We start from the raw sequence: 26,072 nt of genomic DNA, 5'->3' as shown, positions 1-26,072 counted from the left end.
GGCCACAATGCAAAACGATATGTTTGGCGTAAAAGCAACACAGCTCATCACCCTGAACACACCATCCCCACTGTCAAACATGGTGGTGGCAGCATCATGGTTTGGGCCTGCTTTTCTTCAGCAGGGACAGGGAAGTTGGTTAAAATTGACGGGAAGATGGATGCAGCCAAATACAGGAACATTCTGGAAGAAAACCTGTTGGTATCTGCACAAGACCTGAGACTGGGACGGAGATTTATCTTCCAACAGGACAATGATCCAAAACATAAACAAACAAACAAAATGGTTCAAAAATAAACGTATCCAGGTGTTAGAATGGCCAAGTCAAAGTCCAGACCTGAATCCAATCGAGAATCTGTGGAAAGAGCTGAAGACTGCTGTTCACAAACACTCTCCATCCAACCTCACTGAGCTCGAGCTGTTTTGCAAGGAAGAATGGGCAAGAATGTCAGTCTCTCGATGTGCAAAACTGATAGAAACATACCCCAAGCGACTTGCAGCTGTAATTGGAGCAAAAGGTGGCGCTACAAAGTATTAACGCAAGGGGGCCAAATAATATTGCACGCCCCACTTTTCAGTTTTTTATTTGTTAAAAAAATTTAAATTATCCAATAAATTTTGTTCCACTTCACGATTGTGTCCCACTTGTTGTTGATTCTTGACAAAAAATTAAAATTTTATATCTTTATGTTTGAAGCCTGAAATGTGGCGAAAGGTTGCAAGGTTCAAGGGGGCCGAATACTTTTGCAAGGCACTGTATATCTAAGTGTGGCTGGTAAAACTGGGGAAAATAATTTGTTGACTGGGGTCTGAACAGTTTTTAATAACTTTTTGGGTGCAGATTCATAAACTGATCCCAGCTTTTCTCACGTCAATCTTTTAACTATAGGACCCCCATTGTTTTACAAAAGGTTTTTGAAAATATTGTAGTTAACATAAGTCCATCAATTCATTTTTAATACATCTTATCACTGTCTGGGTCACGGGGTGCTGGAGCCTATCCCAGGTGACCTCGGCTGAAAGGCAGAATACTCCATAAACTGTTCGCCAGTCAGTTGTAGGCATACACAGAAACAGACAACCATTCACACCCACGGTCACAGCGCCACTGAGTGGGAATTGATTCCACGCCGCCTGTGCTGAAGTCAGGCAAATGCACTGCTATACCACCAGTGATTCATTTAACATATGTTCTAGGTTTATTTTAAAAAAAATATATGGCGGAAAACAGTCAGGTGACTTGGAGTTCCGCTCTGAGACCGACAATTTGGCCACATTTCAAAATTGTCCGATATGCATGTGTGATACATCATTGGAAAGCTTAAAATCTCAATTTTCTGGGGGGGGGGGGGAATTCGAACAGGAGGGCATTTAAAAACAATAAATAAACAAACAGCATAACCTATCTGGAGGTGAGAGCACGCGAGAGCAAAATTACAGACGCCATGACTTTAACGAGATATTTTCGCGTAGTTACCTTGTTCCGATCCAAAAACTCCATGTAGCATGTATCACTGAGTGTCAAGACACAGCTGTGAATGGCCACAGCTGGATTTTTGGGGGATTTTATGGGTGAAACATGGTAATATAACAAGGGTCGCGATGCAGAAACTGCAGACATCAAGGAGTGGTTAAGATTTTCTTTTTCATGTATTTATCCTTTTAAATTCTTATTATTATTTTTTTATCTTTCTTTGTTTGGATCGATTATTTATCATCTAACATATCAGAGAAAATGCAACAGTAACAAAAAAAAATACAATTAAGCGATAGTTATGAGGTAGATATCCGTGACTTTTTTTACAGACACCATTTTTTTCATTGTGACGTCATTTGTTTAAAAGTTTAAAATATGCGAGTGAACAATTTTTATGTCTTTTTTTTTTTTTTTTTACGAAATATTGGACATCAATTAATGATTCTAAGCTAAAAATGACACACGTTTGAATAGTAAATAATTAATTACCTTCGTTTTATGGCTGGGTTGAAACAAAAGCGGTTGCGCGACATCTGTAAACGGGGGTTTCCAGGGTAAAACAGACAAATTAAAAATAGTTTAGGGGCTTAATGCCCCATGAATCTGCTATTGCAGCATATATATTGTTCTATCAAACACAACAGCTATTTTGGCTTAACATACAGCAGTTTCCTTTAAAGAGTGCAAGAGCAGAAACTGCTTTTTCAGTCTTGTCTGTGTTTTCCGCCAAATATATTGACATACAATGTGATATGAAAGGAACAGGAAAGACTGGAATGCTTAATAAAGACGATTAATGTTTTTACAAAGAGTTGTGTGCAAGTAGTTACAACGTAGTAGACTATAGGTAGCATAGTAAGCTTAGGAGAAAAACAGTGTAGAAAAAAAACTAACTGCAGTTTTCAAATTGTTCCTCAGAGTAATAATTATTCAAATAAACAAAATCATTAATTCAAATACTACTATGTAATAGAGTGTAAAATGAGACTAGATATTATAAAGGGAGCATGTTGATATGAAATGATGATTGTTTTACATGAGTATTTGACACACTGTTGCAGGGTGCTGGTTAGAAGCATTCATCGTTTTTTTGCTCGGCTTTGTGGTTGACTGGGTGTGGTGGACGGTGACGACAAGCTGTTGGCATGGCCAGCAAACACTCAAATGCATCACAGAGGAGAGGAAGCAAGTTAGAACCAAGGTGCGGCATGTATTCCACCGAAGAGTAGTTTAATATATCAACAAACTATCTACAAACACACATTGACTGACCTTTATCCTTTAACAAAAACCTTTTAAATCCATTCAAAGTCCACATACTCTAGGTGCATAGCGGTCGCTACAGTGGACAGCTACTAAAAAACATTTTTCTCATGTCCTAAGAAGAATAAAAACACTTCAGAAAAAAAATCTTGACCAACGATTTCATAATCCATGCATCAGCCGGTTAAAGCCTTGGTGACAAGCTTCTCCCTTTCAAAGGCTCATTTATGTAACAATTATAATCATGTAACATCCAAAAAGTAGTGCCTTCATGGACAAACATGTTTCAAACGAAAGGGATATGAGCAACAGTCGCTGGCACAAATCGTTTAAAACATCAATCAGATACTGTATGAAATGGTAAGAGCCCTAACAGAATACACTGATTGATAGAATGTTTAAATACGTATTGCATTTTCTTGAACACATATGGTTATTGAAAATGTGTGTCTATTCAGGCAGTGCAAATTTGTTGAAAATGCATTATTCATTAAACTGAGAAGAATGTTGTAATAGTCAGACATTAAATTTCGGCAGTCTAGAATATTATCAAATTAAAGAAAATCTATAATTATGATAGATGTCAGTGTTCATATTGCCACCACCATGTGTATGGTGTATATATATGTTCAAATTAAAAGATTTTGCGTGATATAAGTCACTCGTGTACATTTGCCGACTGGTCACCAGTTCAGGATGTAGTCCACCTTTCAGCAGAGGTCATTGGTGCTTGGGCCCTGCAACCCATCATCCTAAATAGGTTAAGAGAAATTGATTTTCTGAACCGTAGATGGCAGTCTAAAAGATCGCGTGCAGAACAACAATTTGTCGCTAGAGGGAGGCAAATAACAAGTCAAAAGTATCAACAACGTCTTCTCAGATATTAAAAACTGATAAAAAGCTACAAAACATAAATGAGAGGTGAGAAAGAGACTATTATAATAGGGGGGTGAGTGAGAGTGACCTTTTTGGGGGGGTGTTATGAAGTATGGGGCTACTGCAGGCTTTCTGTAGGATTGTTAAAGAGTGTTTGGGGGGGCATTCCTCAGATTCTCCATTGACCAGACATACACACCCACTCACAGAGAGACAAAGGCAATGGCAAAGCATTCCTAATGGCTGCAGGCCACACCGAGTCTGCTGGCACTGATCTCCTTATTTAGTCAAAGAAGCTGCAGTCATATCTTTTCCTGTCTTTAGAGCCACTGCTGCCTTGTTTCTTGTATGGAATCCAAAGACTTGTGCAACTGGAGTTTGTGATGCAAGTGGCTTATCCTCATGACAGTATGACGAGGATTATGTGAAAATAAAAACACAATAAATCATTCACCATCATTGGTACCAACAGAGAACATGCCCACCTTCCTCAAAATGATGTAAGATCTTAAACCTACAAAACAATATACAGTGGGGCAAATAAGTATTTAGTCAACCACCAATCGTGCAAGTTCTCCTACTTGAATAGATTAGAGAGGCCTGTAATGGTCAACATGGGTAAACTTCAACTATGAGAGACAGAATGTGGAAAAAGGAAACAGAAAATCACATTGCTTGATTTTTAAAGAATTTATTTCCAAATAAGAGTGGAAAATAAGTATTTGGTCACCTACAAACAAGCAAGATTTCCGGCTGTCAAAGAGGTCTAACTTCTTCTAACGAGGTCTAACGAGGCTCCACTCGTTACCTGTATTAATGGCACCTGTTTTAACTCATTATCGGTATAAAAGACACCTGTCGAAGGACACCAGAGACAAAATTGTAGACCTGCACCAGGCTTGGAAGACTGAATCTGCAATAGGTAAAACGCTTGGTGTAAAGAAATCAACTGTGTGATCAATTATTAGAAAATGGAAGACATACAAAACCACTGATAATCTCCCTCGATCTGGGGCTCCATGCTAGATCTCACCCCGTGGCGTCAAAATGATAACAAGAACGGTGAGCAAAAATCCCAGAACCACACGGGGGGACCTAGTGAATGACCTACAGAGAGCTGGGACCACAGTAACAAAGGCTACTATCAGTAACACAACGCACCCCCTCAGGCACTGCCAGACGTGTCCCCCTGCTGAAGCCAGTACACGTCCAGGCCCGTCTGCGGTTCGGTAGATAGCATTTGGATGATCCAGAAGAGGACTGGGAGAATGTATTATGGTCAGATGAAACCAAAATAGAACTTTTTGGTAGAAACACAGGTTCTCGTGTTTGGAGGAGAAAGAATACTGAATTGCATCCGAAGAACACCATACTCACTGTGAAGCATGGGGGGTGGAAACATCATGCTTTGGGGCTGTTTTTCTGCAAAGGGACCAGGACGACTGATCTGTGTAAAGGAAAGAATGAATGGGGCCATGTCCTTCCATCAGCAAGGTCATTGAAGATTAGATGTGGCTGGGTCTTTCAGCATGACAATGATCCCAAACACACAGCCAAGGCAACAAAGGAGTGGCTTCGTAAGAAGCATTTCAATGTCCTGGAGTGGCCTAGCCAGTCTCCAGATCTCAACCCCATAGAAAATCTGTGGAGGGAGTTGAAAGTCTGTGTTACCCAACGACAGCCCCAAACCATCACTGCTGTAGAGGAGATCTGCATGGAGGAATGGGCCAAAATACCAGCAACAGTGTGTGAAAAGCTTGTGAAGAGTTACAGAAAACGTTTGGCCTCAGTTATTGCTAACAAAGGGTACATAACAAAGTATTGAGATAAACTTTTGGTATTGACCAAATACTTATTTTCCCCCATGATTTGCAAATAAATTCTTTAAAAATCAAACAATGTGATTTTTTTTTTTTTTTTTTTTTTTTTTACATTCTGTCTCTCATGGTTGAGGTTTACCCATGTTGACAATTACAGGCCTCTCTAATATTTTCAAGTGGGAGAACTTGCACAATTAGTGGTTGACTAAATACATATTTGCCCCACTGTAGTTCTGTACTTCCATTTCATGTCTTATTTGCCCCACTGTATTGACATAGTCTCATAGACATCTCGGTGGTGGCCTCATGCAGTGATTCCTAACTAGTGTGCTATAAAACTACCTGCTGTAGCTCATGGTGTAATTGTTAAATTAAGCATTTGAATGCTGATTATTATCATTTTTAGTTCAACCTCTTTCTCATAGATTGTGGGTTTCAAACATCGTAGCCTATTGCTTGAAAACATAGGTTATCACTAAATGTTCACAAGGTTAATTTCAAATAGAATTAATAAAATATTGTTACAAGTGTTACATTTGCAGAAGAGACAACTGACAACAGACGGATTGGTTGAGGTGTGTGTCTAGACCAGTGGTTCTTAACCTGGGTTTGACGCTTATTAAATCTAGACAAAGTGGCTTTTTAGACCAGGTTTTGGACTGGTTTGCTCCCAATTTACAGGCTTAATAATAATAATAATAATAATAATACATTTTGTGTGAAGGTGCCTTTCTGGCACTCAAAGTCGCCGTGAAATCATTGAAAAAAACAGTTAAATAAATTAAAAATTGAAAACAGTAAAAATGATAAAATATAGAACATTTAGGGCAAATTTAAAATACTAAAGAGATGTAAAAAACAACAAAAAATACTAATAGATAAAAAATAAGTAGCAGAAAACTAAAACACAAAGAAATTAGGGATTATTACTGACAAGCGAGTCTGAATAGGTGAGTTTTGAGTTTGGATGGAAAACGGAACCATTTATCCATTTCTTTTAACTGCTAGTCCTCGATCTGATGGGAGGAGGAACTGGTTTGCTCAGTGGAAGGTTGACTCGCACTTGATATGAGGGAATACAACAGGCCAATGGGCAGCATGGTCTCAAATTTTCATCTTTTTTTAATTTCAAAGAATTTTGAACAGGGATTTGCGAAATTATTAGCTTGCTAGCTTTGATATATCGGTTTTGAATTTGAAAAAAAAAATCTAATTCCGAAGGGTTCGGTGAATTCACATGTAAAACTTGTGGGGTTTGGTACCTTTAGCAAGGTTAAGAACCACTGGTCTAGACACTGTCTGACTCCCTCTGTAATTTCTTTACAGATAAAACTGCATACAACACTGTGACGGCTCAAACATTGAAAGTTTTGGCCATTCTCCAATAACAGCAGTTGTAAAATAGATATGTGTGACTGGATACCAGATTAGTTACTGGATCAGTGGTATATTTGTCAGTCAGAGCTGATTCAGTGCCCAATATGTGACAATGTGAATGTGATTCCGAATGGTTGTCACTGCAACTGCTTGGTGACCAGTTCAGGATTTAATCTGCCTGACGGCGAAGTTAGCCGGGTAGCCTTTAGCACCCAGTGACGCTGAATAATGGATGATCAGTTCAAAATTTAGTCCGCCATTTGCTGAAGTCAGCTGGTAAGCCTTCAGCCCCCGGTGACCCTGAAGATAAGCAGCGTACAATATCAATAAAAACTGAAATAAATAGTTTTTGGAGAACATGCAAACTCCACAAGGAATTTCAGAGAACCTTGGAATTGTGTGGCAGACTATAGAAGTCTTTTGTGCTAAAATATTAAAATATATCTCAATTGCATCCGGCCGGCCTTATTGGCAGTCAACTTCACAGTTTCGTTGCCAACGTAAATTGCTGGAAAGAATTAACATCGTATGGATTAGTTTATGAAAACTGAAGTTTTTTTGTGTGGATTTTGACAATGTGTACTGATGGTGAAGTACACAGAGACTACAGACCAGCAATCTTTGGAGTGGGCTATGCTGACAAATTGCACTTAATTGGAAATCTGGATCCCTACCAACTTTAACAGATTGGACATCGGCCTCGAGAGTACTCCCAGCGTGACTTAATCTTATCAATATCTGCTTTGTCACTAAAGCCTTTTTTTAATGTATGGGCTTTCAGAATTAAAAGAATGTTGGGGTATAAAATAGGTTTGTCAGGCTGAGTTCATGATGCCTATGTGAGCTTGCCATTTCCTGTATAGTGAACACAAACTTGTGAGAGGAAAGGTGCTTCATTCACATATACTTTGGGAGGTACACTGTGGGCTTGCAGTACTACATGAATACATTATATTCACTTATTCGTTCTGTACAAAATACAAGGGTTTTTAACATTTGCCCAAGCAGGTGGGTAGATGGGATATTTTTCTAGAAATCTGATGCCTATATAAGATTGGTATAGAAATATAAGATACATTATTATACAGTTATCTTTCACTAGTTCACACTTCAAACTTCGTGCCCTCTGTCCATCGCAGATTTTTTTTTCTTAAAAATAAATAAATGAATAAATAAATAAATACAGATGAGCTGTCCCGAGCCAACCGCGTAGTCTCACTCTCCTCCCCTCCCCTCCCTCTCACTATTCTTTGTTGGTCAGGCAGTGCACTGGAGTTGCTTATGAAAGTTTACGATGATTGACAGCTGGTTAACGTTTGATCTTGCCAGAGATGTGAACTTCAAAGTGCCGCATGCGTCATTTATCGTTTAACTTGTTAAACAGTTGCTGTGGCAACTCATAGTGTGTAAGTGAGCAGCTTGAGCGGATTTGAGTGAACTCTCTCAATGAAGCATTTAATAAGTCCAAGCATTTTTCAAATTTATTCTTGTTTAAAAGTAATTCGTTGGTACAGTAACATGTTTAAAACTTATAATTACAGTGGCACCTCGACATACGATCGCTTCGACACACGATCTTTTCGACATCCGACGTAAAATTTGACTCGCCATTTGTTTCTACATCCGACGAAATGCTCGAAATACGATTTATGACAGCGTGCAATTTCATTGTTTTCCTGCAAGACGTACACACGGCGGATTTTCTTGTGAAATAAATCAACATGGGTTCCAAGAATGTTAAGCAGGTGGTGAAAATAATATAAAAGGTGAGGCTTACCAATGGAAAAATATGAGCGTGGGGTGCGCATCCGTGAACTCCTTGACAATACTCCTCCGACCTCCGTTTGCCAGTCTTGATAAGTAAAGGTGACAACCATCGCCAAAGAGATCGCCATCTTCGTCAGGTTTTTAATCATTTATTTTAGAACTTGTGCAACACAACATGCCAACTGCCTGCAACAATAGGACGTTAAAAGTGAAGGAATATCTCAACTGTACTCTTTCACTCTGCCGTCAGCCCCGCACCACACAATATACGACTGCCACATTAGAACCTGATTTGTTACATTATTCCAGGTATTATTATAATTATTATTACTATTATTATTCCGATTTATATTCATAATGTATTTGTTTTGCACTTTCTAATTGCTATTTGCAATAGTAACAGCAGTATTTATTAAGGATTTAATGTAGGTTTTCGGGCTGTGGAACGAATTAATGAAACTATAATGTATTCTTATGGGAAAATCCTGCTCGACATACGACCATTGTGACTTACAAACAAGGTCCTGGAACGAATTAACTTCGTATGTAGAAGTACCACTGTATTACATTTGAAATGCTTAACTCATTCACTCCCAGCCATTTCACCGGAGCAAGGCCCTTTGCTCCCGGCCGTTTTACTGGATTTTGACTAATTTTGCAAGGCCCACAAAAAATTCTGTTCTATTGCTATATAAACACGGAACCCACCAAAAGAAAGATTAGACTCCCTTCTTTCAGCAGAATTTTTTTTTAGTTCATATCTTTTTCGATTCTTTAGACATGAGCATTAGAAAATAGCTTAGTTTGAGCAATTTTGCAATTTCTGATGAAAAAACAGAGAAATTGAGCTTTTTGTAAAAGCATACATTTCAAACATAACTTTGACTTTAACACAGCTTTTTTTCGCTTTTGTGACATCCCAAACATCTGAATGTTTTCGTTTAACAAAATAACGTAAACAACATGACAAATAGAGCTTTTGATCGCAAATTAACAATTTATGTACATATAACTAAACTATTGAACTGTTGAACTATTTGCGCACATAACAACGAGGAAGGCTGCTCCCGGTTGAATGAGGTGGCTCCCAGTGATCTGATGAGTCCGGATCAAGATCGGTCTCATATTTTTTCATTATCTTCATCGTTGGTTTCAAACTCGGGTTCAGTAGTAACGCAACGTGAGCTCCGCAGAACGCGTGTGGAACTTGACGCTGTTGTGCCCGTCACCGTCTGTCTCATCAAGATAGATTTTTTTGAATCCTTCGTTGTCGATGGTTTTGTTTTCAAAACACTCCTCCAGTGTTTTGCCTTTTTTTCCTGAGCGTTCTCCACATTTTTCTCAAATTCTCACGCGTCATCACAAGATCCCTCCAACTTCCATTTCCTGACTATTTTTCTTCACTTCCATTTTTGGCCTGAGATGAGTTCTTACAAAATGCGCTACTGCCCTCCAGTGACCAGTTTTATTGCTTTAAAATGAGTTTTGAGCATTGTGCACTGCAATTTAGGTGCAACAGAACCTAGACATGCCTCTTGTAAAAAAAATAAAATTAAATTAAAAAAAACTTAAAAGACGTATAAATACGTTTTTGGGACACTGAAACAATTAAAAATAGAACGTATTTATACATTTTTGGGAGCAAATGAGTTAAAAACTATTCATTAGGGTTGGTCCGATCATGTTTTTTTGCTCCCGATCCGATCCCGATCGTTTTAGTTTGAGTATCTGCCGATCCCGATATTTCCCGATCCGATTGCTTTTTTTTTTTTGCTCCCGATTCAATTCCAATCATTCCCGATAATTTTTCCCGATCATATACATTTTGGCAATGCATTAAGAAAAAAATGAATAAAACTTGGACGAATATATACATTCAACATACAGTACATAAGTACTGTATTTGTTTATTATGACAATAAATCCTCAAGATGGCATTTACATTATTAACATTCTTTCTGTGAGAGGGATCCACGGATAGAAAGACTTGTAATTCTTAAAGGATAAATGTGACTTTGAATATTGTGACTAAATATTGCCATCTAGTGTATTTGTTCAGCTTTCAGTAAATGATACTGTAGCCATGCCCAAATGCATGATGGGAAGTGGAACCATGACTGCGTGTAGTGCTACCAATTGATATATCTGCTCTGCGTTGAGAAATAATATAGGGTGTTAAGAAAAAGATCAACTACTACCTTGCTTCCACATTGCTTCCCACGATATTTCTAATCGTAGGGAGAGGGATTGTAAGGCTTTAGCCAATAAAAAAAAGGCTCCAAAGGCTTCCAAATTTCACTCTACTCATTTTATGCTAGCTTTTAGCTCTCTATATAGGTAAAACGGCGCCATTACAGATTGAGCGCGACTATGCGTGAGTGGGTCGTGCAGCGCATGCATTAATTGCGTTAAATATTTTAACGGGATAAATTATTTTAAAAAATTAATTACCGCCATTATCGGGATACATTTGATAACCCTACCTCAAGCCAAAACTAAAGACTCTGGATGAGTGTAACATATTATGTCTGTAACGTTAAATACAATTAGAAAATGATTTAATTAAAAAATATATATATATATAAAAAAAAGGCATGTCCGATATTTTTTTGCCGATTCCGATACTTCGATCGGGACATCTCTACTATTTATTAATATATATACACGCACACACACACGTTTTTTTTATTATACTTTGGGGGGAAAAAAGTGAAAAAACAGGTCTTATTTGTATCTCTTTCCAAAGCTAAATCTGAATAAGTACATTGAACACACATAAAAGGGGGGCTACTTCGCGGTTTTTCACTTATCGCGGCGGGTTCTGGTCCCCATTAACCGCGAAAAACGAGGGATCACTGTACTCTGCAAACATGACAACAACAGTGATTTATTTAATTTAAAGACTGATTTCAGGAGGCGGGGCCAAGTTTTCCGGAAGTGTACAGTATCATACACGATTGAAATGAAAAGTACACGATATTGAAACGTCGATTTCGCAAGATATAATTTGTTTTCTAAATTGCTTATCCCCTTAGTGAGACAGGCGGGGGAGAAATGTAAGGGTTAAAAAAGGGCAGTAATGGTCGCCTGAGGCGTCTTCATTTCGCCGGTGCACTTTCACCACCGCCCCCAAAAATGAATTTAACCCATGCTCGCTTACATTACGAGCCAATGTTTTTTTTTTCTGATTATGAAAAGCTTTCTCACAAATTCCCAACTTTCCTTCTTGATTTGTTTCTGTCAAACAGCCGAGGTCGAGTGGCAGTGAAGGAAAAGTTGAAGAGACTCCACCCAGAAACAAGCCAGCGAACCGAGAGACAGCCGACGCTATAAAAATGAGTGGTTCCCACCCCCGGCTTCACCAGAGCGCCGCGCCCGCTCCTAACGCTCTCTCCACGGACAAGGACGCCGACATGCCCGCCACGGAGAAAGACCTGGCCGAGGACGCGCCGTGGAAGAAAATCCAGCAGAACACGTTCACCCGCTGGTGTAACGAGCATCTGAAATGCGTCAACAAGCGAATAGGCAACTTGCAGACCGACCTCGGCGATGGGCTGCGGCTCATCGGGCTACTGGAGGTCCTCTCCCAGAAGAAGATGTTACGAAAGTACAACCAGAGGCCCACCTTCCGCCAGATGCAGCTGGAAAACGTGTCCGTGGCCCTGGAGTTCTTGGACAAGGAGAACATCAAGCTGGTGTCCATAGGTGAGTCACTTTTATGACGAGTGCAATGAATGGCTCCTACACCTCCGTGTTGCTTTCAACTTTGTTTAGCAAAAAGTTGTTTTAATCCATAAATCGTTGGTGAAATTTGGTCTGAGTGAGAACAACTTTGTTTTCTGACACATTTTCCCCTCTAAACGCATCACTAATCACTTCACCAGGTGCAGTTAATTGGATTGTCTTTCAATTACTCATGAATGTTAAATATATGACAAACATTCCAGCTTTAATAAGAACCGTGTAGTGAAACTAGAAATTTGAGCTTTATCAAGCAGGTTAGATTGGGCTACGAACAAGTGTTAACATTTGTCAGTGTTGAGTGAAAAAGCAGGCGGTTCCCCCTGTCTGCTTGTGTCGACATGGGCTCATTGCTTTGTCCCCTCCTTTCTCCACTTGATTTGGGAGGATAGGAAAGAGGGCCCCTGTCTTTCTGTCCAGCTACAAACTTTGTGGGTCAGGATGTAGTTCAGGCAATCCCATTTGAGAGCAGAGCTGATCCTGGAGGAACACGCTTGGACACAGGCCTATTGTCTGTGTTAATGTCGTGCTGTGGGCTGGGGTTCCATGGTGTGTGAGCATCGCTCCTGCTTGGTGACATCAGACAGGGTTGAATGAATGGACTATGTCTGGATGAAGTTTCTCTTATTCATCGCGTATCTTTGAACAGCAGACTTGAAATTATGGGATTAAGTCATAAAGAGCTTGTCCTGTAATATTTTTCAAAGTATAAATACTAACCCCGATAGCAGACCGACGTTGAAAAGATGTTGAATCAACATTCCGCTGTCAATCTTAGATCGTTGAATCAATATTGACACCCGACGTTGATTTGCCATCACTTTTGCACCCTCGGTTAATGTTGTTCCAACGTTGAAATCCTTATAAAACCTAAAAGTCATTTCGATTAGTGCTGCAACGATCGAGTAACTCGATTGTTCAATTAGAAAAAAATATTCAAATTAAATTTTGTTGCTTCGAGTATTCGTTTAATTAAAGTGGCATTGTAATGGTTTATTTTGAAAGTGTTTGTACTTCGTTTTATTGATTAGGGTGGATACACTGCCCTCTGGTCTGCCTCATTTCATATGGCTGAATCCAGCTGCTCCCTGTTAAGACCAACTAACTGTTTTTGTTTGAGCTAATGTTTTTGAATGCATTTGTAATTTAGTTTATAGGTATACTGGCTGAACCATTTAAGAGCATTGTAAAAAAAAAAAAAAAAAAAAAAAAAGTTGGCATTTTATAGCATTCAAGCTAGCGGACTTTTGCTATGCAAGTTAGCCAATTGTTCTTTTGTTGTACTTAGATCCTTACTTATTTTTTATTCCGTTTGAGGCTCAGCTCAGGTATTTTAATTTTTTATGTTCCTTATCCGATTACTTGATTATTCGAACTAACTAGTTCATCAATTAATCGACTACTAAAATAATCGATAGCTGCAGCCCTACTTGACACAAATGGAAATCCAACTGAAACACGTGGGGAAAAACGCCTAACTTTTAGGTGACGTGTGTTATGAAGCGTTATGACATTTTTAGGTAAGAAATAAGTTTTTTTTCTTTTTATTTATTTATTTATTTTTAATTTATAAGATCTAGAAGTTTTTTGAGTGAAAGCAGTGAATTAATGTTTTTTTATTTCTTGCCACATCTGAGATGGAATTGCTGGCTGTTTTCAACAATATACATCGAAAATAAAGACATTGATTGACTGAAAATGGTTCAAGTATTAGATGAAATGTCTTGTTTTCTCATGTATATTTATAATTGCTCTTTACAACAACAACAAAAGTTTTTATCCCATTACTCGATTAATCGGTAGAATTTTCAGTCGAATACTCGATTACGAAAATATTCGATAGCTGCGGCCCTAATTTCGATTATTGGAACAACGCTGAATCAATGTTATCTTTTCCTTCATTTTCAACCATGATGCTATTAATGCTTTCAAATATGCCCATATTTAGAGGTCCTCCTTTATTTACAGACAGAAAAAACCGCTAGGCTGACTAGTAAAATATTATACATGAACAATAATTTTTAAAAAAATGTATATAATTTATCAAATAAGTTAATAAATAAAAATAAAAGCTTGGCTAGATTTCAAATTATTTTTAATTGGATCACAACAATTTAAAACTTCATTAACGCTCAGTAAACTTATTTCAAACTTAAGCCTCCTTCTCAGTCTGATGAGCTTCGCTGCGAACTTTGCCACCAACGCGGTCTGAGGCCACTGCTGCACAACAGCAGCAAATGCATATTGTGACGCGTCCATTCCTATCTGCCTCTTCAGTGAATCTGAAAAATACAAACAAAACTGCATTCACAGTTTATTCATATCAAGGAATTCAAGCAGGTATTATAGGTTGGTTTAACATATTTTAGTATTTTCTGGTGACGTGAGTTTCTCAACAATCTCAAACCAAATTAGCACTACATGTGGGAATGGAGCTAGCTAGTTAGCTAGCTATGATGGAAAACTGACCGCACTGTGTTGGTGTTCAATAAATTAATTTAGACAAGGGTCGTTTGTAGTGATTTTAGTGTTTTAATTGGAAAAAGAATTACGTTAGCCTGAACTAAGTTCCACTTAACTAACATCCAGGCTAAGTATGCCTTTGCGTGTATGCCAATCACAGCAAATGCACAGTTTTTTACAATTTCGGCAACTTTGTCACGTTGTGTCAGGCAAGCAGTTTTATACACAACTTTGATGACAAGCACGGTTCATTCTAGCGTAAGACATCATTGCTGATAAAGCCTCTAAAGAAAAGCAACAGGCTTACTTTTAACAATGGCTATCATTAAATGAGGCGTTTCCAGTGGAGTTTGTTTGAGGTAATACGCTCTTACCGGTCAACCACGAACACAACTATTGTTTTTAACCATAACTCTCGCTCATCCATAATTCGATGACTTTTCAATCATAATTCCTGGTCAATCAAAAATCAACTATTTGTCAACATAATTTCATCAACTATAAAACAATGTTAACCCAACCATTGCCTGACACATTATGGTACAATGTTTCAACATCACTTTCAGGTGTCATTGGTATTTGCAATGTTGCTTCAACATTGTTTATTGTCGAAAATTTCAACGTCAACCATACTGATGATTGTGATGGAAAATTAACGTTTATTCAACATCTGTCAGCTATCTAAAATAGTGGCACTGCATTGAAAGGAGCAATAGGAGACAGTCACCAAGGCCGAACTACAACAACAGACAGATCTGGATCGCAAGATATTTGCCAAGATATTTAAATCGATTAATATTGTGTAAAAAAAAATAACACCGGCATGCTAACAGTGACACTGTCACAATTCTAAGCTTGTCAACTAAAAGGAGGAGTTCCAAAATCTCACCATAAAACAAGCCTAAAATCACTACTGACAAATTGGTGACGGGGTTTCTGAGTGTTTATGTATTTAAGTGATGACAATGAACCGCATGTTATTGTTTGTCCATGGTTTCAGCAATTATTTTCAAACAGTATTGTGAAATAAAAATACACCATTTCCTGTTCATTTTTGCAGGTCGAAGTAAATGCACAGAATAGAACTAGGTTCTCAGGCACAGCCCACACCCATTTTTTTGTTTTTGTGGGATTGGAATTTAACAAAAAAAAATTCAAGAAAGAATCCACTTTGGATCATACAGATAAAATGACATAAATATTGAAAGAAAGTAGATGAGTGAAATAGATTTAGTCGGGTGCAACGCAGTATTCTATATTTCTTTCAATCAATTTTTTTAGGAGCGATCGATCAAACAAATGAGCTCACTTGACTCATTTACTGCTATTAACAGCAATATACATCAAATTCATATTAACTGGGATGGCTGGCATTGAATGATCATTTTTAAATGCCATTGATGGTGATAGACAGCCAATAAATTTGGACTGCGAGGGCTATCAGCAATCGTTCGATCACTACCAATCCCTCCCAGATTGGACATCTATCGCAGTCATTGGCAGCCAATGAGTTAACAATGGCAGGATCATCCTATAGGTCAGAGCTTCGCTCATTGCTGTATGTTGTACCGAGAGACACTTAAGAAAAAGTTAATTGTTAAACACGGAGGCACACGTTTTTCAGCATGCAGCTGACTAGAAACTAGCACGCACTGTACAAACAGACATATTTCAGTCTTGATGCAGTTCCACTCTTATTTCTACAAGTGACAGTAATGTAAATTATAACAGAAGGTTTTTAATTGCAAAATATAAAACGTTGATTATTGTTTTAGTATAGTAAAACATGTTTTCAAATTTCTTATTAAACTAAGACGATCAGGATGCTTTTTATGGAGGACGACAGAAAGTACAATACATTTTGTTGAGATGTTGTAACTCCAAGGATTTAGATAATTTACCGTATTGGCCCGAATATAAGACGGCCCTGATTATAAGACGACCCCCTCTTTTTCAAGACTAGAGTTTGTGGGGGAAAAAAGACTTTTTGAACACCACTTTTTTTTTTTACAGAAAATAATTACAGTACATCTGAAACAAATGATTATAACAATATATTCGACAGGAAAAACATTATTTTGCCTCATTCAAATCTTAATATCTGAACATTTAAATATGTAAACTAAAGTGCAATCACATTTGTAAATGAATGGCTTCTGGTTTTTCAAATGTAAATAAACCAATCTATTGTGATAAAACAACAAAATTGCAATAACTGCATTAACCATCAAAGTGAAGTCTAACTGTAGTCTTGAAGCAAATCTGAATAAGGAAAAACATTTGCAATAAAATAATGCAAACTGGTAAAACTTGAGAGTAGCTGAGATCTGTCATGACAGAACATCGCTTCAATGATACCAGGCGCCATCTAGCGTCTTGAATGTGTATAACGACTAGACGACGAATATTAGAGGACCCCCACTTTTTCAGTCTTATTTCAATGCAAAAAAGTCTTATATTCGGGCCATTACGGTACATACATTGTTTAGCTTTAAACGTTTAACAGATACTCAAAATAGTTGTCAATCAATCATTGCACCTATAATATGGTCAGGCGAAAACTGAACATTCGTCGTTCTTTGTACTTAGCAGATGTAATCCTTCTGAGGTCAGTGGCATGGCTCTACACTTGTTGAGCTCCCCTGTCTTTCTCAGAGATCCTGTCAACAGAACTTGTGTGTTGATGGAGTAAAAAGGTTGGTGACTTAAGTAACAGACAATTGTGACACACCTGGGGGAATGTCTGGCATACTACTTTCTAATATGAACATGAGCTGGACAGTCATCATTATTCCAGCATGTTGTAAATATTAGTGCTGCAACGATTAATCGATTAACTCAAGTAATTCGACTAGAAAAAAGATTCTAATTAAATTTTGCTGCTTCGAGTACTCGTTTAATTTGAGTGGCGTTATAATTGTTTTAAAAACGTTTGCATTGTTTTATTTGGGTGGATACACAGCCCTCTGGTGGCGACAGTGAATATGACATAACGTTTCACATGGCTGAATCCAGCTGCTCTCTGTTAAGACCAACATAAGTTTTTGTTTGAGCGAATGTTTTTTTTCATGCATCCGTAATTTAGTTTGTAGGTATATTTAGCTGTTTTTGTGTGAATGTGTTGGAACCATTTGTTCAGAGCATAGAAAAAACAAAACAAAAAAAGTTAGCATTTTATAGCATTTAAGCTAGCTGACTTTTGCTATACAAGTTAGCCAATTGTTCTTTTGTTGGACTTAGGTCCTAATTTATTTTTTATACCGTTTGAGGCTCAGCTCAGGTATTTAAATTTTTGTGCTTTATCCGATTACTCGATTATTGGAACTAACTAGTTCATCGATTAATTGACTACTAAAATAATCAATAGCTGCAGTCCTAGTCCATATTGTATATATTTTAATAAAAGCACCTCAACACTTATTTCCCATTCCTTAAAGTGTACACTTTTTTTTTTCCGTCGAGGCTTTAAATTGAGTCATTGGTAGGTCTTTAGGGGTGTGGTACCTTATCCAGCTTCTCCTTTTTTTGACTTGTCTAATCAGAAGATGAGAGAGTAGCCCGTTTTGCTCTACTACTTCCTTCTTTCTTTGCAGAAAATGGATACACCCTTCCAGCCACCCTCACCACAATTTTGCACAAAATACCATCATAAAGTAGCATGATGCTTCACATCTCTCGCTTTTTAAATAAAAAAAAAAAAAAATGTTACCACTGTCCTAGTTTCACCGATGGTGCTTTTTTTTGTAACTGTTGTTTGCCGTGTCTGAGTGTTATCATAGAACTTCCTGTGGATGAGTCGCTTATCCCAGGCCACAAATACAAGTTTCCAAATAAATTTTGAAGCACTATTGTACAACTAGATATTGTTAGACTTTTTGGTGATATTATTCAACATGGGGGGGGGTGTCCTGATGTTACAATTTTTTTTGCATGGTGCAAAATTGTAAATATGGCATTGACATAATCAGTTAATTGTTAAGCATTCTATATGTTGTGTTGAAGCCTGTGATTCCAGTAAATTCTGCACTGTACTGTTCACCTGACTGTCATACCACTCATATTTCCTAACATTTTTGACAAAAAAAAATGCACATAAGCAGTAAGAAATGTATTTCTTGCTTATGAGCAGTGACTATAAACTGCAGGTGTCCATATTTTAATATGGGATATTGACACAGATATGATTGATCAAAAATGTCTTAATTAATCAACATCATCAATACGCAGAGCTGTGTCCGAGTAACATTGATCTATTCAAACCTTGCTTCAAAGGGGTTCAGAACGTCAGAGGAGATCCTGGAATATCTTTAAAATCACATTAAAAATGATAATAAATTCATTTGGTGATGTGATTTTTTTTTTTTTTTTTTTCCCCTTTTCCATCCCAAATAGAATTATACAGTCACAAATCTGGTCGTTCCATTTATAATGTTTTGTAGGACTTAAAACAGCTCAAATATTTGAATAACTTTACGCAAGTCTTAAGCCAGATTCTAATTGTATAACTTTTTCAAGACTGACTTCAACATGTTTTCATGTCAGGAAAAAACGAAGAATGGAATCTTTAACAGGTACTCCCGCTTCCTCACAGAGCAAGGACTTTCTATGGGGAGTTAACATTCAGATGGCAGTTAAAAAGAAAACTTTGAATTAAGGATTGAAGTGCTCACATTCCAGTTTCATGTTGAACTACATATCCTGTAGTTTGACCTGCTACCATTGATTGGCTTGGTATGTGTGACGTGCACTCTTGGACTTGGTATGCACTGCAGTGAAGCCCCAACATGGGAGGTACTGCATGGTGAAGACATTATGTGTGCATATTCCAGCTGCCTCATCAAAAACATGTTTGAGTTAGCTTAATCATTCCCACTTGGTATCATTCTGCCCGTGTAGGGTAGTTTATTAATTAAACCGTAATGGCCAATGTGCTGTCTTTAGAGGTTGTCTGGAAATGTTTAGTCTGCAGCATATTTTTATTTATAAACAGTATTTAAAGAAAATATAATTGCTATGCAAGTTGGATGTGACGTATAGAACTGTGTTGTAACTCTGTAACTGGTTGTTCTCTTGTGTACTGCCATGGGCTGAGCAGGCAGGTTGAGACACATGCACGTGTGGCAACAGCCAGACTATTTTGTAATACTGAAATGGAAAAGAGGCAACTCATTATGCATATGGACAGTGAAAGTCCATGAAACTTGAAGTGCCTGGGTGCCACAAAGTGGACAAATAGGATGTTGTGATGAATGCGAACTATACTGTTAAATAGGGGTGTGACAAAATATCGAAATTGTGATATATCGTGATACTTTGCATCCCAAAAGGGTATCGATATGCTCATGCCAAGAATTGAGATATCGTTGTGAAAAGGTGTAATGTTTAAATGTTTAGAAAAAAATAAAATAAAAAAAGGAACCAACAAGCTGCTACCAAAATCTTCCACCATATGTCTCAGTTAACTCTATGGCTGCCATTGACGGCGCTCGACGCACAATCCGTTAAGAACGGGAAGGGCGAGTGAAAGTTTGTTCGTTGGTTCGAAACCAGAACATTGACACTTTTTCCAATTTTACGGCATTTACAGGTCATTTCTGTTGAGTTTGAGTCGCTGCCTATTCATTCCCGGGTTATTTCCTGTTCTGTAACCCAAAATCAACAGAAAGTGACCCATAAAATTCCCAAAAATCAACAGGAAGTGACCTGAAATGGCTCAAAATTACCTCATTGTCTGGCACTGAATGCCACTGACGGCCATAGAAGTGGGAGGGGCTAAATCGCTGCAACCCTCAAAATTCAAATGGATTGGATGTCTACTAGTGATAATCTTACAACAGAAGGATGAAGATAGCTTGTTTTTCCGTTTATTAGTTGTTTTGTAGAATATCCTAGAATGATTTCCTGGCCAATATCTCAATAATCGTTGTATCGGCATATCGTGAGATCGTTATCGTGAGCTTTCTATCGCAGATATAGTATCGTGAGCTACCAAGAGGTTCCCACCCCTATTGTTAAACAAATTACATAGTGTTTATAGGATTGCAAATGCTAAGTAAATAACTCATTAGCTAATCTCAAAAGGATTGACGCCACTGCCATCCCTCCCTGTTCATATGGATTAATTCTCTCTGTTAATGGCAGCCAGTGAAATATACTGTACATTTTGTAAAATTACAATTGTAATGGGATTTTTCAACTAATTGTTTTGATAGGAGAAATAAACGTTCTGACTAGAGGTTACAAGTATTGGTGAATAGTACGGGATCAGGAACAAATTATAAGATTAAATGCTATGTCATAAGAGAATTTCTGTTGCATTTCCTTGCACAATCAAATAGAATACAAAGCAAGTCTGATCAATACTTTTATGAATTAGTGTTGTCCTTTTTATTAACTTGCTTTTGAGGAATTTGGATTGTTATCTGATGTTTTTACAGTAAGTAATATTTGGCAAAATCAACACATTACTCAACTGACTTCATTCCTTAAATATTGAGACAGAATTTTCACATACCGTATTTTTTGGACTACAGCTTGCAACTGCGTGTAAGTCGCACCAGCCATAAAATGCCCAACGAAGAGAAAAAAAAACACATATATACTGTAAGTTGCACCGGAGTATAAGTTGCATTTTTGGGGGAAATTTACTTGATAAAATCCAACACATAGAACAGATATGTCATCTTGAAAGGCAATTTAATATAAAAATACAATATAGAACAACATGCTGAATAAGTGTACAGTGCATGAACAGCGAAATGCGAATATACTGTCCTCACCAGGACGCTACGGCTCGGTCCTGGTTATACAGCGAGCTAAACTCCCAAATGAAGATGCTGGACGTCCGTATAATTTGCTGAATCAATTTCATCCTCGATACCAAACAGGTTCGCATCAATGTAAATAAAGGATAATTAGGTGCTCATACAGCAATGACATAAACGGTTAGCATGCGTTCGCTAGCATTAGCACATCGTTCAAACAACCACACAACTGGCTCTAAGTATCCGATCGCGGGTGGAAAACACAATAACAGAAAAGATGATACACTCAGGCGAAGCCTCTGTAGAGATATTTAACAAGCATAAACAATGAATGTAGGTTCGCAGCCGTATTTCTCTCTCGCCAACTCGTACACTCAGAGCTGCATAGCTGTCAGTCTTCATCTGACGTCTGAGCGCTCTTTTTCACGTAAACAAGTGCGAGTGCGCCCCCACGTGGGCGTGAAAGCGCCACAAACTAAAAACATGCATTTCAATATAAAGAAATCAATAATACAATTGAACACACATTGCCAAAGGCAGAACGCGAATGTGGCCATAGCTATTAAGAGTTATTCAGATAACTATAGCATAAAGAACATGCTAACAAGTTTAACAAACCATCAGTGTCACTCCAAAACACCTGAATAACATGTGAAATGATATCATAATGTGTTAATAATTTCACACATAAGTCGCTCCTGAGTATAAGTCGCACCCCCAGCCAAACTATGTGGGGAACTGCGACTTAGTCCGAAAAATACGGTAATTACGATTTATGCTAACACGCTACAAATTTCATTTTTTAAAATGTGTGTGAATGTTGTGGTAACAGTGGTATAGTATAGAAGACCAAGGAGTCTGTACCTCTCTCCCAGGTATGAGGTTCATGGTTTGAACATCAGCTCTGGCCTTCTTGTAGGGAGTTGGCATAATTGTCCAGTGCTTGTAAGGATTTTGTTTTGTTAGCTTGCGCTCTCCATTGTTGTTTGGGGGGGGAAGGGGGGGCATGATAGATGAATTGAGGACTGTTATCCATAGGTGTGAATGAATGTGACATACACATGCACAGGATGTATCTCACTTCTCACCCAAAACCGGCTGGGATAGGCTTGAGCTCTACCACGACCCAAATGACGATTTGATGGCTAGATAGGCTTAAGGCAGACAGGAATGCATGCAAGTTTTGCTATTCTGGTCCAAATGGATCACTTCCTGCCAGCTCCTTATCGTTGGCATAGCTTCCTGTCTGCGTTTGGGGAAGAAGGGGGTTGTGAACATGCAATAGAATGTGCATTCTCATTCCATTCAGTGGCATTTAGCTTATTGCATCAGAGTTGGACACATGCCCCTACGCCCCATTCCTCATGTTCAAACAGAGTAGGAGAAATGACGCCACCGGTTGGGGATCATCCATAAAAGAGTTGTTTTGTTGTAGTGGAATTTTACTATACTGATAATGGATAGAAATTAGCACAATGCAAACTGGAAATGTTGTTCTTTTTGAGCTTATCAATGACTAAAATGCAAACTCGTGTGCTTGTTCAGTGTTACCAGATGCTTCCATGAAAAACCACCTGATTGAAGACATATGGTATTTATTAAAGCCCCCTCGTTCATCATTTTATATGCGGCCTCGTCATCGCTCCCTTAGCTAGTCTGCCTTTGCAGCCACGGGGCTAAAATCTCTCACCTTTCCCCTCTACCTCAGCCTTTGTTTTCACAATACTGTCCACTCACTTGAGGGAAGCATATCTCAAGTTTGTGCAAGATTAAACAAGCAAAAATCCCATACTGCACTTTCTCTACCTTTTTCTTCTTCAGGTCTTCCATCCTCTCTGCCTCACTTCCCCAATCTTCCCAAACCCCTCCTCCTTCCTCTGTAACCAGAGCTCTTGGAATGGGAGGGCCGCCAAGATCTAGTTGCTTCTGCCCTTTTAAGGCTAAAAAACCAGGGGGAATGTTTTCCAGTCACAGAGAGTGGAGAGGTGGGAGGGTGTTTGACTGAGTGGAAATGGCAGAAAGGAAAATGAGGAAGTGTAGTAGCTCCACTGTGGCTTGTTTTAAGGGTGGGTGGTAGGCGGGCGGAGGAGGAAGGGAACGACCTGAGAGCAGGTCAATGTGTGAGGCTGCAAAATGTTTGTTGTCAAGTAAAATACTGAACGAAATAATCTCAATAGACCTTGTTATAACTGTTGCGTATGTAAAATGTCTTAATTCCCAGTATAAAGCTCATTCAGCGATCATTGATGTATTTTGGTGCTCTTTGGTGTATTGCAAGATTTACGGGTTCAGTGTACGTGGTATGCCATTGTTCTTCTCAACCGGGAATTGTTGCAAATCAGCAGAGATGGTTGGCAGGTCACTCCGTTAGTTTTACTTTCAAATCCGGCAGGTTCTCTAATTGACATTGCTGTGTGTGGGCCATTGGAGTTTGGTTTCAAAATGTAGAGATTTAGGATTGTTGTTAGGATGACTCCCATTTCTATTTCAGATTAGAAGTTGCCTTAATTGATGACTGTTCCTTTTTTGGAGTTTGATTTTCAGTAACTTATTAATGAAGAATGAACATGGTAACATGCATAGTCCATGGGCACAATATAGAGACTTACTAGTAGTTTTGCAGCTCATCACACATAAATGTTTCTCACTAATCATTTGGGGAAATGGGAATTGTTATAATAGAAGTAAAATGCCAAATATATTTCTTGGTAAAAAATGTGCTAAAAACTATTAAGACTATATCAGGGTTTCCCCTACAAATTAAATATTGTGGCGCACCGCCACAACAAAATAAAAGCCGCAACGCCGTGCAAAAGAGATGCTTTTTAAAATTTATTTATTTTAAGGCCATTTCAAACTAACGGCAGCCTAATGTGAAGGGTTCAGCGGCAACCTATTCATTGTGTATTGTAATGTCCGTAACCATGCGGGGCCATCTTAAGCGGTGCTACGAGGGGGAAAAAAAAGTCTTATTATTACGTAGGGTAATGTAGCTGTAATTGGCTACGCATTTTACGTACATGTACCGTAGCTGAGAGCTACGACATTAGCCTGGCTAATGAAATATTTCAAATAGATCTTTGTTATGGTTCGTCTTGGGTAACAAAATGTGTGTGTGTGTGTGGGGGGGGTTGTCATGGTATGACGCAATTTTGCCATGGCACGACATGGTGAGGCGGTCAGACTCCGATGCAGCCCACCACCACAGCTTCAAAAAATCCTAGGGGAACCCTGTATATTTTTGTATTTCATAGTAGGAGTGGGAACCTCTTGGTACCTTACGATACGGTTTGCGATACAAAGCTCACGATAACAATGATCTGACGATATGGCGATACAACGATTATCGATACACTGGTCAGGAAATCATTCTAGTATATTGTACAAACAACTAATAATCAGGAAAAACAAGCTTCTGCTGTGAATTAGAATGAGTACATCACTAGTTGACGTCCAATCCGTTTGAAGTGGGAGGGATGGCAGTGAATGAACGAACTGCAAGTGACCTGTAAATGCCCTGAAAATCGGACAGAATGACTGTGAATGCTCTGGTTTCGAATGAACGAACGTTCCCAGTCTAAATGGATTGGGCGTCGTGCACAGACAATGCAGCCTTAGAGTTAACTAAGACACTATTATGGTGGAAGACTTTAGTAGCAACTTGTTGGTTGGTTTTTTATTTTTTTCGACATTGACACCTTTTTAAAACGTTATCTCGATTCTTGGCAGCATATCGATAACCTTTTGGGATACAAAGTATCACGATATACAGTATCACCATTTTGTTATTTTGTCACACCCCTATTTCATAGTATTTCTTGACAAACTATCAACATAGAAAGCTGGATAAAGCTCCAGTCCCCCCCCCAAGTTGTCAACTTTAAACTGCCAATCATTGCCAACTGGAGATGAGGGTGCGGGGGGGGGGTTTAACAGCACAGTGTAACAATTTTACAACTGTCCTCCACATACCCAGCTGTTTCCGGACAAGCTGATAAGCAAGAATGGGTAAATATACCACTATCCAACACTCAATTAGTTCAGGAGCAGAGGCCAGCATTGTAGGTTGAATTATTTCCAATTCTTGCTTGATGTCCAGCTTCAGGTTAAGCATCTGGGTCTCCTTTATCGTATTTGGCACTTCACAATGCTTTAAAGGAGAGACTGATAAAAACTGGGGGCAGGTCAGTATAATATCGTACTGGGACTCTTACTACAAAACCTTGTTGTAAAGAATATATATGTATATATATGTATAGAATGTGTCTTGATACTGTCCGGTTGTAATAAGCATAGATTCCTAGAAATTCACTGTAGAATGGCAGCACGTGTTGCTTCAAAACCGACCTTTCACATTAATGATGCCTTGGGCACAAACATGTCAATGTCATCACATGCTGGCTTTTATTTAAACTGTGGTTTTCCTGTTTAGGCCAGAGGACATGATGCCCATGAGATCAAATGGGTGTTTTTTTAAAGCAGTCCTCAACTTTACCACTCTTTGTTCACCCCTGTCCCAGCTAT

The 26,072-nt window shown here is 38.4% G+C and overlaps 1 protein-coding gene across 5 annotated transcripts in view; it reads left to right on the top strand.

Annotated features, from left to right (window-relative positions):
* The window catches only part of flna (filamin A, alpha (actin binding protein 280)), an 83,682-nt gene that overhangs the window by 5,774 nt on the left and 51,836 nt on the right, over positions 1 to 26,072 (top strand). For all 5 annotated transcript variants that reach the window (XM_057859604.1, XM_057859587.1, XM_057859613.1 and 2 more), the window contains exon 2: positions 11,829 to 12,285. In XM_057859604.1, the coding sequence (XP_057715587.1) occupies positions 11,916 to 12,285 (370 nt within the window). In that variant the 5' untranslated portion in view covers positions 11,829 to 11,915. The remainder of the gene's footprint in view (positions 1 to 11,828; positions 12,286 to 26,072) is intronic.

Source organism: Corythoichthys intestinalis, chromosome 2 (genome assembly GCF_030265065.1).
Source record: "Corythoichthys intestinalis isolate RoL2023-P3 chromosome 2, ASM3026506v1, whole genome shotgun sequence".
In the NCBI taxonomy this organism is placed as follows: domain Eukaryota; kingdom Metazoa; phylum Chordata; class Actinopteri; order Syngnathiformes; family Syngnathidae; genus Corythoichthys; species Corythoichthys intestinalis.
The sequence above is the reverse complement of the archived record's forward strand: the minus strand, read 5'-3'. Positions and strand labels throughout refer to the sequence as shown.